The 16,046-nt window shown below is 40.6% G+C and overlaps 1 protein-coding gene across 1 annotated transcript in view; it reads left to right on the forward strand.

Moving 5' to 3' along the window:
• Positions 1–13,721: 13,721 nt before the first annotated feature.
• The window catches only part of phf21b (PHD finger protein 21B), a gene marked incomplete at both ends in the record, with an annotated part of 88,363 nt that continues 86,038 nt past the window's right edge, over positions 13,722–16,046 (forward strand). The window contains 2 exons of the mRNA XM_083999341.1: positions 13,722–13,775; positions 14,889–14,945. Of these exons, the coding sequence (XP_083855467.1) occupies positions 13,722–13,775; positions 14,889–14,945 (111 nt within the window). The remainder of the gene's footprint in view (positions 13,776–14,888; positions 14,946–16,046) is intronic.

Here is a 16,046-nt window from a genome sequence, read left to right on the forward strand (position 1 = left end):
CATGTTGTGATAAATAATTACCTGCAGTAGCGTCACAGACCACCAGGGGGCTCCGCTCCGGCTCACAGGTCCAAACAATCCAGTTTTAGGTTTTGGGTTTGTTGTTATAATGTGTTATACAACTGTACAGACAGAGCATCAACACAAACATGACGTGTCCTCTTTTTTTACAGACTGAAATGTCTCAACATCCAAACTAATCCTATTCACTGGTTATTAGCTAACACACACACACACACACACACACACACACACACACACACACACACACACACACACACACACACACACACACACACACACACACACACACACACACACACACACACACACACATATAAAGACAGGGCCGGCCCCTGGCATCAACACTCTATGTGGTTGTTTAGGGCCACAGCCGTTAGGTGGGGGGCCACATGATCAGAAAGGTACCGGGGTTCATCAAGTCATTTAAACATCCTGAGGTCTGCACGTGCAGCTATGAGCTTTATATGTAATGTGAAGTCAATATTCAGCTTCTTTTATCTCACATTTGAGACATTTGGTGAAAATAGAACGGCAGAATGACAACATTTGTGCTCAAAAAACAATCTTACAAAATGTCATTTTAGACTTGTTTTCTACACTTATCTATTACTGTATTCATATCCTATTTCAAGCACCAAAACAGTTCATTCTCATGACTGAAGGAGTGTTTTCACAAGGGATTTTGACATTTTTCCAGCATTTGGCCTAAATTATTTCTTTCTACAGTGTTGTAGGACAAACTGGCCTCAGTGGGGCCTCAGGTTCTAATATTTAGACAGAAAACACTTGAGTTTTGTTACATCTGCAAGTATCTCAAAAAGATACATTTAAGAAAATATGTAAAAGTCGAGAAAATGGCCTCAAACCTCAGAGGGATAAACACGTCTGTATTCAGTTTTAACCAGTGATTTGGTGTTTGCGCTTAGAGTGCAGGGCCACAAACAAAAATCTTGTTTAGGGGGCCACCAACATCCTAGGGCCGGCCCAGTATAAAGACTGGTTATTAGCTAACACATAATGTTGTGTCAGTGTGTCGTAGTTTCTTGGTAGCACTCAGGTGGTGTTTCTCTGGTCGGTGCAGGAGGAGGCAGCTCTTCCTTCCTCAGCTCTCAGCTCTCAGCTCTCAGCTCCTCTCGGCTGCTGCCAGCTCTCTGACTGCACTTGGCTGACATTTATGTCAACCTCTCATAAGCCCAAAGACACAATCCTTACAAAATGTCAGTGTATCTTTTCATCAGCGGTGAAGGATCTGTTCTTGGCCGCTGCTCCGTCTGCATGGTGCAGCGATGCAGTTTGCCAATCATCCATTTGGAAGAGGCCAAATAAAAATGTCAGAGCACCACTCCAGTGATGGAGTGTCTGAGCTGAACCCGGCTGCTGCTGCTGTTTGAACATGTCACACTCAGAAACGCTCATATTAACGCAGCTGCACCTGAACGCAGCAGACGTAGTATCAATAAAGTCTATCTATCTATCTATCTATCTATCTATCTATCTATCTATCTATCTATCTATCTATCTATCTATCTATCTATCTATCTATCTATCTATCTATCTATCTATCTATCTATCTATCTATTAGGGGTGGGAGAAAAAATCGATTCACATAAATATCGCGATATCTTTTTTGACGATTTTTAAATCGATTTTTTAAATTTAATTTATTTAAATATTGCGGAATGTGCATTTGTTAGCCTTTTTTTTTTTTTTTTTTTTTTTACATACAGAGAGTACAGGTTTTGAAAAGGGTTTAAGTTCACTTTATAATGGAGTATGTTAATTTATAGGCTCCTACAGTATTTGTGTGCAGATAAATGTTAAAAATGCTAAGGACTAAAAATTGAGAGAATCTGCAATATCGTAGAATCGCAATTTTAATCGAATCGCCATCCAAAACATCATAGATGAATTAACACGTGTCAGAGCACCACTCCAGTGATGGAGTGTCTGAGCTGGTTTTTAGGCCTTGTGTAACTGAACGCTGCTGCTGCTGTTTGTAGGCTACATGTCACACTCAGAAGAAACGCTCATATTAACGCAGCTGCACCTGAACGCAGCAGACGGAGCAGGAGGTGTTTTCCACCGGCAGGTAAACCAAAGTGCTGCGGTGAAATAATGAGAAGGTTAATGGTTGAATTTAGAAATTAGCATACTGACTTCTTTCTCTCTGCCTGGTATTAATTTATCTGTTAGGCTATGTGCTTTTCTATCCACTCTTAATTATGCTGCAGCGTGGAGCCGACGATATTCAGGACAAATAATGAAAAAGCTTCTAATCTCTCACCCTGCGGCTTATCATCCTCACTAAGAGCCGCTCGTCAATAGAGACAATCTACGGCGCCACGGAGACGTGATTCTTCTTCCTCAAACTTCTCCAACCACCTTCAACACAAACATAAACATTTCAGGAAGCTATTTCATTTTTTATTTGAACCTTTAAAGGTTCATTCTGAGTCATAGCAGCTGGTTTGTTGCTTGAGGTCGGTTTAGTATCGTCTCTGTTTTACCTTTTATGCTCATATCTTATGTTTTTATGTGAGACAAATGAAACCAAACCAATCTCAGAGTTAACAACAAACCTTCTGATTATTATAGCTTCTAGCCTATAGTTTTGGTTTCGTGACATATTTCCTGTCTGGTTCAGTCCAAGACACTTTGGAGGAGCCAAGATGAACCAGGTCCAGCACCGGAGGTTATAGGTCAAACCAAACTGAATTCACTGTTACACCTCATTGGAAAAGATCCATCTGGAAACCGTGGCGTCTACAAGATGGGATCGAACTGACGGGTCATGTTACATTAAATCCTGAGAACATTGTATTTATTTACCAAATTGACACAGGGTTGTCGTGTTATAGGACTTGAGTCGACATCTCCAAAGTCTTGGTCTTGTCGGTCGAGCTGGACCCTGGATTTTTTCTCCAGACCAGTCAAGACCACAAATGTCTCTGTGTCACTGTCTCACTTTGGTTTGTGTGATGTAATTCAATAAATTACAGATAATTCAAATAGTTGTACTAAAGTATCTTAAATATGGTTTAGATTTTAGATCAAATCATCTTTTCTTTGTAGCTGAGGAGGAATAATGTAAATATCAAGACACATGGTTATTATGAAGACTGGGACTGGATACAGTGATGGACTTGGAAATGGTCTCACATTGGTTTGGTCTCAGTCTTGGACTTAGACTTGGTCTTGGTTTGGTTTGGGGTCTTGACTACAACACTAGCCCACTGGGATTCAGCAGTAGGTGGCGACAGTAATCCAAAACAAATATAATTTTTGTTGTTGTATCATATATATATGTCTGACGTTTATAATAAACCAAACGGCTTGAAATTTGGTTGAATATTTAGTGAGTTATGGCGATTTTAATGGTTGATAGACCTCTGCCTCTGTTGACTAATGCAGTTAGTAGACACGGCTTCCCCCGGACCAAGATGGCGGCCGCGTTGACGTATCGTTCCAATGTACAGCAGCGTATGAAACTTTAACAGCAGAAATAAACATGTTTACAGCGTCTGATACAGAAACAGAGAATCTCATCCTTCATAACAACTGTAATGGAGATAAAATGTTCATTCAACTCACCCGGTTCCACATTAATAAAGGTCTAGTTCTCCTCACTTGGCTGAGCACCAGGGGGTCTGGTCGGTCACCGCGGCCTCAGTCCGAGCTGCTGTCCTCTCTGCCCGGCTACTAGTGAACCTGACCTCGGCCTCAGTCTCTGGAGGATCCATCACGGATAAACCGGAATAAGTTAATAATCCATGTAAACGGACCAACAGACCGGGAGGAGTCTGGGGTGAGTCTCTTTCTCATTTAAAATATGAATTTATTTACATATTGGCGCTAATTAGCATGTATCAGTCTACCTGGGTTGTTAGCTTAGCTTGTAATTAGCCTCCGCAGATGCTAACGGTGCATTGGCTAACGGTGCTAACGGGAGCTAGCTAGGATACACGAACGAACCGAAGTCTCTGTTGCTCCACAAACGTCTCTCCTTTAGGCTATAATACACGTATATTATTTTAGGTTATGTATAAGCTGCTGGACAATTTGAATTTCCCTCTTTTTCTTCTGTAAATCCGTCATTAAACGTTTCACGGCATTTTTATTAGCTTGGTGCTTTTATTTTGACGGTCTCTCACCCTGGTTCCGGTTGCTTACCGTTACCAGAACAGTCACTAAACCAAAGATACTCTATTTATATATTATATTATTATTTATAAACCGTCTTTGACTAAACGGCCCCAGACCAAAAATACTTGATTCACAATTACATACAGGTTGTAAAACATTCGATAATAAGTTTTTAAAACCATCTAAGGAAATAAGATGATCCAGTTTCAGACAGTTTTGTAGGTTATTCCACTTTTGGGGGGCATAAAAGTGAAAGGCAGTCTTCCCCAATTCTATGTCCAGACTAGACTATGTCCAGACTAGGTACTACAAAAATAATCGTAAATGTTGGATAGGACCAATGTAAAAAAAGAAAAGAAAAAAAGAATGATGTTCAATGGACAGAAAATAATTATTTTTCTGATCCCCCAGTCGTTAATTTATGCCTTGGATTACACAAAAGTTGTTTATAGGCTTAAATTATATGTTTTCAAAATTTCATGTGAAGAGTTTGACCGTTTATTGAGCCGTTGTTCAGTTAAATGCTGTTGAGAAAACACGAGAAAGACGACATGCTATTATGTGGCCAATGTGACATCCTGCAGAGCTTTTATTCACTGCACCAAGTGAACCAGTGTTTCATCCACTGTAGTGTAAACCAGACAGAGTCTCTGTAGAAATGACTGTCTTAACTTAAGACATTTTTATCTGTCCAAACTGCCTGCTATTATTGATCTGTTTTCTATTGTTTAGTAGTGACAGGTTATATTCTTTATATTTTGAACATGGGGTTATATTACTTTATATTTGTGCACTGTTTCATAAATTTCTTGCAAGAAACTTCTGATTCTGATGAACATTAAACAACGACTCTAATAACTTATTCATTATATGACTTTATTGGCATTTTTATCATCAGTTCCCAGCTGTACAGTACATTATAATGATAATTCCTGGTAATAAAACAGATCAATTAATGAGACCTGCATGGACTCAGTATGGGGGGTTATTGAACAGGCCTAGAGGGCGCCGGCCGGCCCGTGGCCCTCGGGGGTCACAGGGCGCCGAGCCACAGCATCTGTTTAAGGGTCTGTTGATGTTTGTTGTCTGAGAGTCACAGAGGTCAGTGGATGAAAAGACACAGAGAGAATGAACATAATGGTGAGAAGTGGCTCTTTGTCCGTGATGAGTTTCTAAAGGGAACTGGACTCGGCTCTTTTCAACAGTGTGAGTGAATATAAAATAATAAAGATAAGCTGTTCATCTTATTTCAGTAACAGTCAGAAAAAGACACGCAGGAGCTCAGACAGATTTGATATCAGCTGGACGTTAGTTTTTATCTTATAGTCAACCCCGGGCCAGGCCTGGACCGGCCATCTGTCAGTACTGGCAGAAAGCGCCGCAGCCTGGCTGGTCCTGGACCAGCCGGGGTCGACTCGCCACGCACAGGAAATGTTTAACAAGGAGTATTTGGAAAACAAATACCGCAGAGCCGGCTGCTCGGCTGCTCGGCTGCACACTGAAGCTCAAGCTCAGAACTTTTTATTTATTCAAGTTAAAGGGATAGTATAATTTTTTTTAAAGTGGGGTTGTATGATCTACAAATAGCCCCTAAGTACTGAAATTGCAGTAGAAGACTCTCTGCATTCCTCCCGTTAGCAACGCCAGCCCATAATAGCCCTGCCCAGAGATTTACAACATACAGTGTTGTGAACAGACCCAAAGAAACGGCCTATTTTCACGGCCTAAAAGAGGTTTTACCTGAAAAAAAATACACAGTTCCATTGTTCACTATAATATAATTTTTTCCAGCCCCTCAAAGTGCAGGAAAAACACAGTTTTTATTTGGACCTAACCAACTGCTGATCGGCGACGCTAACCCTGGGCGGAGGGATACGTGAGTTGGTTAGGTCCAAATAAAAACTGTGTTTTTCCTGCACTTTGAAGGGCTGGAAAAAATTATATTATAGTGAACAATGGAACTGTGTATTTTTTTTCAGGTAAAACCTCTTTTAGGCCGTGAAAATAGGCCGTTTCTTTGGGTCTGTTCACAACACTGTATGTTGTTAATCTCTGGGCAGGGCTATTATGGGCTGGCGTTGCTAACGGGAGGAGTGCAGAGAGTCTTCTACTGCAATTAAAGTACTTAGGGGCTATTTGGAGATCATACAACCACACTTTAAAAAAAATGCTACTATCCCAGAAACCAAATGAAAACTGAAGTGTCAGAATTACCAGTGTCCCTGAATGCAGCTAAGATCTAACAGGCCAATTATAGTGAATAGTTTCCAGTCTAATATCAGCGTGTGACCTGGGTTTGACTGCGATCAGACGGCCGACGTCCTGAAGCAGAGGTGAGTTCATTATTCCAGCTGCTGGTGAAATTAGTGCAAGATGAAAGCAAAACAAAGCAAACACAGTCTCTCCACTCTCTCTCTCTCTGCTTTAATAACAGGAGCATGTAACAGCAGAGCAACAGCCCGGCGCTCTGAGGCAGAGCCATGAATACTGATGAAGACCTCATGTCAGTGGCGTGAGGTGAGAGCATGTCGGCCCTGAGATCAGAGCGGTGATTAATATGAATTTATGCACTTGTTAAAGGTTGTTTTAATGTATTTGCATTGTGATAACTGCATAAGGATGTAAAGGCTGCGGCTGCTGCACGCTGGCGGTATGAATTTAACTTTTCATTAGCAGGAGGTGGAGTTAGTTATTCATTACTACTACTATATGGCTGTAAGGCGCTTTGTGCTTTATTAACTGTATTCTGTATGTTCTGTTTGCTCAGATGGAGGAGGAGAAGGAGGAGTGGGGGCTGGGGGCTGGGGGCCGGGCCTCCAAGCTGCAAAGATGGATTATGAACTGGGAAACACGGGTGGGGGCTCAAGGCCACGATGTTATGTAGCGGCCTTTATTATGGTGTTTATTCTAGTAGCACAGGACTGAATGTGAACTTAGAGGTGGCAGAAACACCCTGCATTTGCCCATGCCTGGATTAACCTCCTTGGGGGGCTCTGGGGTAAAAAGAAAACTTTGCTTGGGCCCCGACTGACCCTCACTGGACCTGACAGTTTCATTATTGGGGCTCAGAGAAACCACAGCACGCAGCATAGCAGCAGTGCTCCGGAGCTGAAACGATTAGGATGATTAATCCTTTAGTCTGTTGACGGAAAGTTAATTATTTTTGATAAGTTGTTTAATTGTTTGTCTCTATTTTTTTTCTCTGATGGTAAAGTCAACATGTCACACGATCTCTTCACTCTGGGTCAAACAAACATTTTATACACAGAACAATCAGTCAATTATAGAAATTGTGTCGTGCAGAAGTTTGTCCCAAATAACAGTTCATCAAGTGGAAGATGAAATGATCTCCAAAAGACATAAAGTTAAACATGAAACACTCTTTTTTTTTCAATATTTTAATCAATCTCAGTGTATTATTTTAGTTTCAGAGTGAAAAGGGGAAACAAAGCAGCAGCAGCAGCAGCAAAAGAATGGGAAACCCAGGAGACTTTGACCAAGGTATCAGACAAGATAGTTTCCATATTCCACTAAACTATTGCATTAAACTGTATACGACTAAATATTATCATCAACATGTCAGAAAGAGTTTCTAATAACAAGTGGGGAGTTCATTTTGTACATGATATATAAAGGAAAGAGGCTGATTTCAGGTCATTGTCAGAAGTGTCAATGAAACAGATTGATCATTAGCCTCATGCTTTAAAAACACTCCTCAGACTTGACTTTTAGCTTTAAATCTGTTTTAATGGTCACTTGCCCAAACGTTTGCATGCTACTGTATAAAGCTTGGGTTATATATAATTAGCTGCAGAGCCGGCCCAATAAGGCATAAGCAAACTAAACACCTGCTCAGGGCCCCATGACCACTGGGGGCCCCAAAGAGCAATGAACTTTTTTTTTTTTTTTTAACTCTATAGTGCGTAACTTCTGTTGATCCCTAGAGAAACCCTGCATAATTACAAAACCTGTTAATTGTTGTTGTTGCACTTCAAGTTGTTGTTTCACATTGCTGTTGCAGTTCATTTAAAACCAAATATAGAAAAGCAGATGACGTGTTTTATTGGTTTATTTTGTTACTTTTAGTAGGCCCATATGACATTCATTATTCCACTAAGTATTAATTTTAAGTGTAAACCTAACTACCAACACTGTATATAGAATTTTATTCTATTCTTGTAAATAACTGTTTGTATGTATGTAGCCTATATATATATAAACATATTATATTTATTCTTCTACTTTTTTACATTGTATGTTACAAATGCTACTGTAAAAAGCAAATTCCCCACATGTGAGTGAGATTAATAAACAGTCTTATGTCTTAAATCAACTTTTAGCTGAATTTGGTTCCATAATATTTCAGATTAAAAACCATATGGGTAAAAACATGCCAGGCTGTCGTAATGACAGATTAGAAAATGTGTGTAGATGATCAATAATCAGTATTATTGGCAGTAATAGAAGGCCCCAATATGAAATGATTAGCTGTGACAAACAAAATGAATGGAAACAGGTTGACCTGAATAAAACAGCTCAGGTTTTTGGAGGTTGGAGCTATTCAGAATAATTCTTATGATTTATGACTGCCTGTACCGGAAAATATGTATTTTATAAGTCGGTAAAAAAACAAACAGTGGAAGTGCTACAGTAGGCTATATATCTGAAGTACTATGTGTCCATTCAGGCCGGTGGGTGGTGTTGGTGGTCGTGATTGGGGAAGAAGGGGAAGGGGAGGAGGGGTTGAAGCTTAAAGACTTGTACTTTTTTACCTTGTATGTAACAAATGCTACTGTAAAAAGCAAATTCCCCATGTGTGAGTGAGATTAATAAACAGTCTTATGTCTTAAATCAACTTTTAGCTGCATTTGGTTTCATTTCAGATTAAAAACCATATGGGTAAAAACATCTATTGCTATCATAATGACAGATTAGAAAAATGTAATAAGTTTGTAGGTGTGTAAATGATCAATAATCAGTATTATTGGCAGTAATAGAGGGCTCCAATATGAAATGATTAGCTGTGACAAACAAAATGAATGGAAACAGTTTGACCTGAATAAAACAGCTCAGGTTTTAAAGCTAGATTTTGGATATAAATAATAATTCTTATGATTTATGGATTTTATAAGTCGGTAAAAAAGATCCAAACACAGCACAAACAGTGGAAGTACTACAGTAAATATGTGAAGTAGCCTACTACATGTCCATTCAGGCCGGTGGGTGGTGTTGGTGGTGATTGGGGAAGAAGGGGAGGAGGTAAGGGGAGAGAGGGGGGGTTGAAGCTTAAAGACTCGCAGCAGCAGCTTGGAATCGAAAGCCACCACAGAGAAGACTTGAAGAGTTTCACCGCTGAGCCGTGAAATGAACAGTAGCAGCTGATGTAGCAGCAGAAACTGGCCGGGGTGGGGGAGGGGTTCAGCGGGCAGAGCAGAGCAGAGCGGAGGGAGAGGGAGGGGAGCAGCGGAGGGACTACTTTCTGCCAGCTGCCTATAAACTACAACTTTACTGTGTGTGTTTGGTTTCTGAATGCACAATAATCTTTTGCGAGGAGTCTGCTGCTTCTAAATATATATTTTAGGGGGGGGGTTAAAGTGTTAATAAGTGTTGATAAAAACACAGCGGAGTGTGGCTCAAGGCACCGATGTGAAAAAAAAACAAAAATCTCAAATCTCTACTACAGCAACGTCGAAAGAATTGTAATGTCCGTTGTGAGTCCCTAGAGCTGCTGCTGCTTCTGCTGCCTCTGTCTCTGTCCATGGTGCTAGTTTCTGTTTCACCGTCGTGAATACACTAGGAGCTTATTAGTATTCCGCCTTCAAACAAACACACACGGCCGCCATTTTGTGTCCACACACAATATAATGTGAGAATTCGTGCTTTGAAACTGTGTTGAAGTTGTTCGCTGTCGAGTTAACAGTAATTTCAAACACAAACTGCCATCTCTGTTCTTCATCATCAACTCTCCGATCACATACTTCGGCCCCGCCCCCCTCCGATTCCCCCTCGAACGCTGATTGGCTCTCGCACCGGTCGCTCCGCGTTCCAAACTCCTGATTGGCTGGCCCTTCCCGCCTCCCCGCGCGCCGAAGCAGCAGCGTTGGCCAATCGCGGCGCGGCTTGTGTCCAGTGGGCGGGAAAAGGAGCGGAGAGAGGAGGAGGGGGTCAGGCTGACCGACATGGGGGAGAAAGAGGCAGGATTTCTGAGAACAAACTGCCACATTTGGCCTCTTTGTGTTTGAAGAGGTAAAAAAAAAAAGAGAAAAGAGGAGAAAAACTAACAGTGAGCAGAATGGGCTGGTGGAGCTTTTCATTTCTTTCGCCATGTTTCCTGGTTTCTTAATCTTCCCCCAATCCCCTTGTTTTGTTTGTGTCTCTGAGTTGTGATTGTAGCTGTAGCTGTGTGGATGTTACTGCTGCCATTTTTCATCCTGATGCTGCTGGAAATCCACACACAGCAGATGATTCATGAAATATCCAACCACATAAGGCCTAGCTAGTTTATTTAGAGCAACACTATGTCTGAATCCAGCTCAAGAACGATCTAAACTTAGGTTTAAGTTAGTTAATGCGATGAAAATGAACAATTTGGGTTATTAATATGGTCATGATACAGTTTAAATATCCATACTGTTGCACTGTTCCTTTAGCAAATAACACCAGTTAAACATTAGTTCAATCTATAGGTATTTATTTTAAGTTATAGTGGAGATCCAAAAGTTTTCAAAGGTATTTAAATGTCAGTCAACATAGTACACAAAACAAGGACTTATTCACATCTCTAGGTTTGAATATGTCAGGCTCAGTTCCCGACTAATGAACAGGAAATGGTGTAAATGACTAAACATTTGTAGAGAGTGATTGCATTTCAGATAGTGTTTGTCCACTCAGTGATATGCTCATATACAGAAATGCAGACATTCATCAGCCACAAAGTATGATTTATAGTATAGATACTGTGTATATCTATATGCTTCTTTAAGGTGTAAAGTTTTGGTCAACATGAAATCAAGGCTTTGAACACTAGGTTAGGTGAAGATAATAGGTTTAGTTTATTTTGACTCTAAGGAAGTGGTGTGGCACTAACACAAATACACACATTGATGCATTTAGTTTGGAGGTTTAAGTTTAAACAGTTTGGTGCTTGGTGCAAAACGTAATGTTATACTCTTTTAATCTGCACACTACATTATTACACTGGCAGTGTAATGTGAACAGTCTGTATAATGGGCAATTGGTAAAGAGGTTTTCTGGACTTGTTTCCAAGGCGTCGAACATAGATTAATGGACACTGCTGCTTTATGAGATTTAAGAAGTTTAAATGGGTTCGTTGCTGTGGTATCACAGTAAAAGTAGGATGCATGAGTGCGGCACTTGTTCTGAATGAACCGATCTCTTCCACAGAATCCACACTTGTGGTTTTAATGTCATTTTGCGTTAAGTAAAAGGAATATTCATGAATCTAAACTCGGACATGATATGTCAGCATTCTTGGTGTGCGATGATGAAACCATCTTCTTTTTTTAAATATGTCTAAACTTTTTTTGACTTGTGCAGAATTTGTTTTATTTCCTGTTGTAGGCTAGTGTTGTGATTAAATATAATAATATAAGTTTTTATTGATCTTGAAAACAGAAAGTGACATGTTACAGCTGAAAAGAAACAGTGTGAAGTCAAAGAAACCTACAGTATTTACATGAATACAGTATTTCAAAAGTTATATTATATTACATATTACTGATAAAGTTATATTTTCTGACTGCAGCTGCTCTGTTTCTGTACAGAAGCTCTTCACTGTTTTTAATGTGTTTTCATGACTTTATTTGCACTGGTATGTGGTGTTTTTTACTTCCACAGCTCAATATCACAGATTAGCCTCAGTGGGGCTTTTGTCTCTGCTCTCATTTAATCTCAACTAGATATTAGTTTCACATGGATATTGTGTTTATTGTTGTGATGTGTCTCTGTCTGTTTTTGTATTTGTCGTGACAGTGAACGTGTCTCTCTTCAAAAAAAAAAAAAAAAAATAGCTAGACTTTACCTCTCTTATTTATCCCACACATAGAGTTTGGTTGTTACAGAAGCATAATGATGCAAGCTAAAAACAAAACGTAGAAAAAAATGCAACTATAGAAATGTAAAACGATATAAAACAAACATATAGAGAGACATTCTGTACAGCAAATTATTTCTAGAGTATTTACAGTTATACAAGACTAGAATAAAAATGAGAGATGAGATGAATCTGAGTGCTTACAGTTGTTTTGTGTAAAAACTAAATATAACAGAATCAAAAGATTTCTATGTAATGTTCCCTGTTGCACTGACATCCATCCTGTTGACGTTTTCATTAGAAATGTTCTGAACTGTAGTGTGTGTAGCTACTAGTAAAGTTGCGGCGCATGTTTCATAACAAAAGTATTTTTATTTATAAAAGAAGCCCTAGCCTTTGTTTCTTTATTTTATACACTTTGTACACATAGTATGTGTAGCCTATTGTATGTTTGTGTATAGGCTATATGTTTTTTTTCACTGTTTTCATATATGCAGCCTTTATTGAGTTGCTGCCATCAATGTACATAACTATTCAATTCAGAAAACTTTATTGTCTATCACAAGGACAGAAAACCACCATACAAACACCAACGTAAAAAACTCACATTAAAAAATCTCATATAAAAGCTGCAACAGCAGGTAGATCTTGTCCTAAAAACAGGTAAAATGCACTGCAGTGGTGATAAAAGAGTTCTTGTGAGTATTTCTGCAAAAAACAATCAAACTAGTAGTTGTGGCACATGTTTAATGACTCATTTCTTCATTTCATAAAAGCCCTCAATATTATGAAGAAGAAAAATACCATTAAACTGTTGATAAATGATTTACAAAAGAAGCACAAGCCTTTATTTTATACATTTAATAACCTACACATGTGTTTTTCCCCTTTTCTTTCCCTCCCTCCATCTGCACCTGTTCTTTTATTCAGTCGTTGCCATGAATGTTTGTACATACTGTAACTATTTGTGTAATAAAAAAACAACTAGTTGTGGCCCCTCCGCCTCACTGCGCATGCGCAGTCCAGAGGGGGGGTTGGGGGGTTGGAGAGAGAAGTGAGTGAGGGGGGGTTTCTCTCTGCTCTCTCTGCTCTGCTCCATCCGGGAACTTCAGAATTACCATTGACAGCCGAAGCGCAACTTTTCCCCAGGCAAAGTGAAATCAAGCCGCGGACTCGGACAAAATATAGTTCCAGTCTTTCAACTTAAAATTACGGGCAGAAAAGCCCCCCCGCTGCCCGGGAGGAGCCGTCGACGTCCGGCCGTCCTCCGGAGAAGCCCCCCCCCGGGTCCACTGCCGCTTCCGCCCGGTTTGGAGCACTTTTGGAGACGGGCGGAAAGTGTGTGATGAGTCCTAGGCTGTAAAAAGAAGCGAGAACTTGCTCCCGCAGCCGGAGTAGTTCTTCTTTCAATTGTTATTGTCGCTTTAAAAAATCTTTAATTCACTTAAACTTCGTCTCGGCCGCAGCGAAAGTGGGAGAAAAGTGCTTTTCTACTCGGAACATGGAAGTACGAGGCCTGCAAGAGGCGCTGAAAGTAGAAATCCAATGTCATCAGGTAAAAAAACGAAACATCGTGTTTTTATTCTAAGATCATTCTAAGCCGAGCTGAGTGAGTGTGTGAGTGTGTGTCGCTGTGTGTGATGATGGGATGGAGCAAGTGAAAATGTGCAGGGATGAGAGAGAGGTTAACACTCCGGGGAGGAGGAAGGAAGGATGGATGGATGGATGGATGGATGGAGAGGAGGAGGGGGGGGGGGCAGCATGTCGCTTTGTAATAATAACAGTAATGATAATAACAGTGTTAATATGTGGAGCTGCTGCAGCGGCGGCGGCAGCGACACTTTCACGGGACTTTTTTGGGGCGAATTGTCGGTGTCGGTGTCTTTTTTCTTTTCTTTTCTTTTTTTTTTCATCTCCTCTTCCTCCTCCTCCTCCTCCGAAGAATTTGGAGTGGTAGGTAGGTAATGCAGTGGAGGAGGAGGAGGAGGAGGAGGAGGAAGAGGAGGTGGTGGTGGTGGTGGTGCTGTGTGGCGATCAGGACGCGACCTGAATATTTATGAGACTGTGCCGGTGGAGTCGAGTCGCTGTGGCTATCATCATCATCATCATCATCATCATCCTCATCATCTTCATCCTCATCATCTTCATCATCCTCATCCTCACCCCCGCTTTGTTCCTCCCTCCACATCACTGACTTTTTTTTACTTGAGACACTTTTTCTTTTTTTTTTCTTTTTTAAACCATCTCGCTGCTCCATCGGCCTCTAAACTAGTTGCACAGATGAAGCAGGACCCACAGGTAACTAACTACAACTATAACTAGCCTATAACTAACTATAACTAGCTATAACCGAGTGCTGTGGGTTTATTTTTATTTCTCTGAACCGGAGGAAACTGCTTCACAGCCGGAGGGATGGATGGATCGGTGTGTGTGTGTGTGTGTGAGAGAGAAACTTTATCAGCATTAATCTCCTCTTGTGCTTTTTAGTCTTTATGCTGCTGCATCGTGACTCTGCTATAATAATAATAATAGTCTAATCATCATAATATTATAGCCTATAGCCTATGGATAGCTATATAGAGAGAGCTGTTAGGATGTGGTTGTGTGAAGTTTGGTCTCATTGTGTGTGTGTGACAATTATGGGATGTTTTGTTGTTGGCTTGTATAGGATGGAGAGCTTAAGAGACAGCTGCACGACAGAATAACAGCCCTGAGCGACAAACAAGTAAGAGCCATGTTTATTCTTCTGTGTCGAGCTGGATGGCTTTTATTTTTTATTTAATTTTATTTATTTGAACCTCCTCCCCCCTCGTCCTTCTTTCCCTTCCTCCTTCTCTTCTCTTTTCTTTTCTCTTCTCCTTCTCTCTTACACTCTCATAGTGTTTAGTTAGTGTCTGTCCTGCCGGCTTCACCCCCCCTCCCTCCTCCTCCTCCTCCTTCTTCTCCTTCTTCTTGTCTCGACACTCAAAGTTGTGTAATGTTGGAAAATGTTAGCGTCCATTTTGAGCAGGTCGACATGTTTCTGGAGAGTGAGCTATAAGCTAAGCTAACTGTGGCTAACTGTGCCCTTCCACTTTTTTTATTATGATTATTTATTATTATTAGCCTATTATTATGGTCTATCATCATGAACAGCAGCTCAGTGTGTAGTTTGTGTGTGTAACGTGAAGCTGCTGTCGCTGTTTCTGTGTCGGTTTGTTACTTTGTACTTTATTCTGCTGCTGTTATTTCCTCTCCGTCACGTGACCACAGCGGCGCATCTGATTGGCTCACGGCTACGCTTTCACTTTTTTCTTTTCTTTTTATATCCTCCACATATATATATATTTATATATATTTACTATCTGCTCTGCTGCAGTCGTTGTGTTGTATAGTTGCATGAAGTTGTGCAGCAGCAGCAGCAGCAGCAGCAGCAGCAGGTGCTCTGCCCCGGACATAGAGGCTGGTTGTCGGCTGCAGCAGCGTTCAGCACCGCGGTCAGCTCCTCCATGCTGCTACTGCTCCTCTAGCTCCTCCATGCAGCTCCTCTATGCTGCTGCTCCTCATCCTCCTGCTCCTCCAGGCTGCAGCACACAACTTCCCCCACCATGAACATTAGCAGAAGACCAGGAGGAATTCATTTATTAAGGAAATATGTGGATATTATAGTCGTTATAGGCATTATAGTTGTGTTTGTAGTTGAGTAGAGTTCAGGGCCTGTTGGACTTTACAGTTTAAAGCATTAAAACAACAACAATGAGACACATTAACAACAGAAAAGGAGGACGAGGAGGAATTTATTTAAGGAAATAGCTGGATATTTAGTTTATTTATTGTCTAGTTGTGT

This window comes from Trachurus trachurus (genome assembly GCF_905171665.1).
Source record: "Trachurus trachurus genome assembly, chromosome: 23".
Classification (NCBI taxonomy): Eukaryota; Metazoa; Chordata; class Actinopteri; order Carangiformes; family Carangidae; genus Trachurus; species Trachurus trachurus.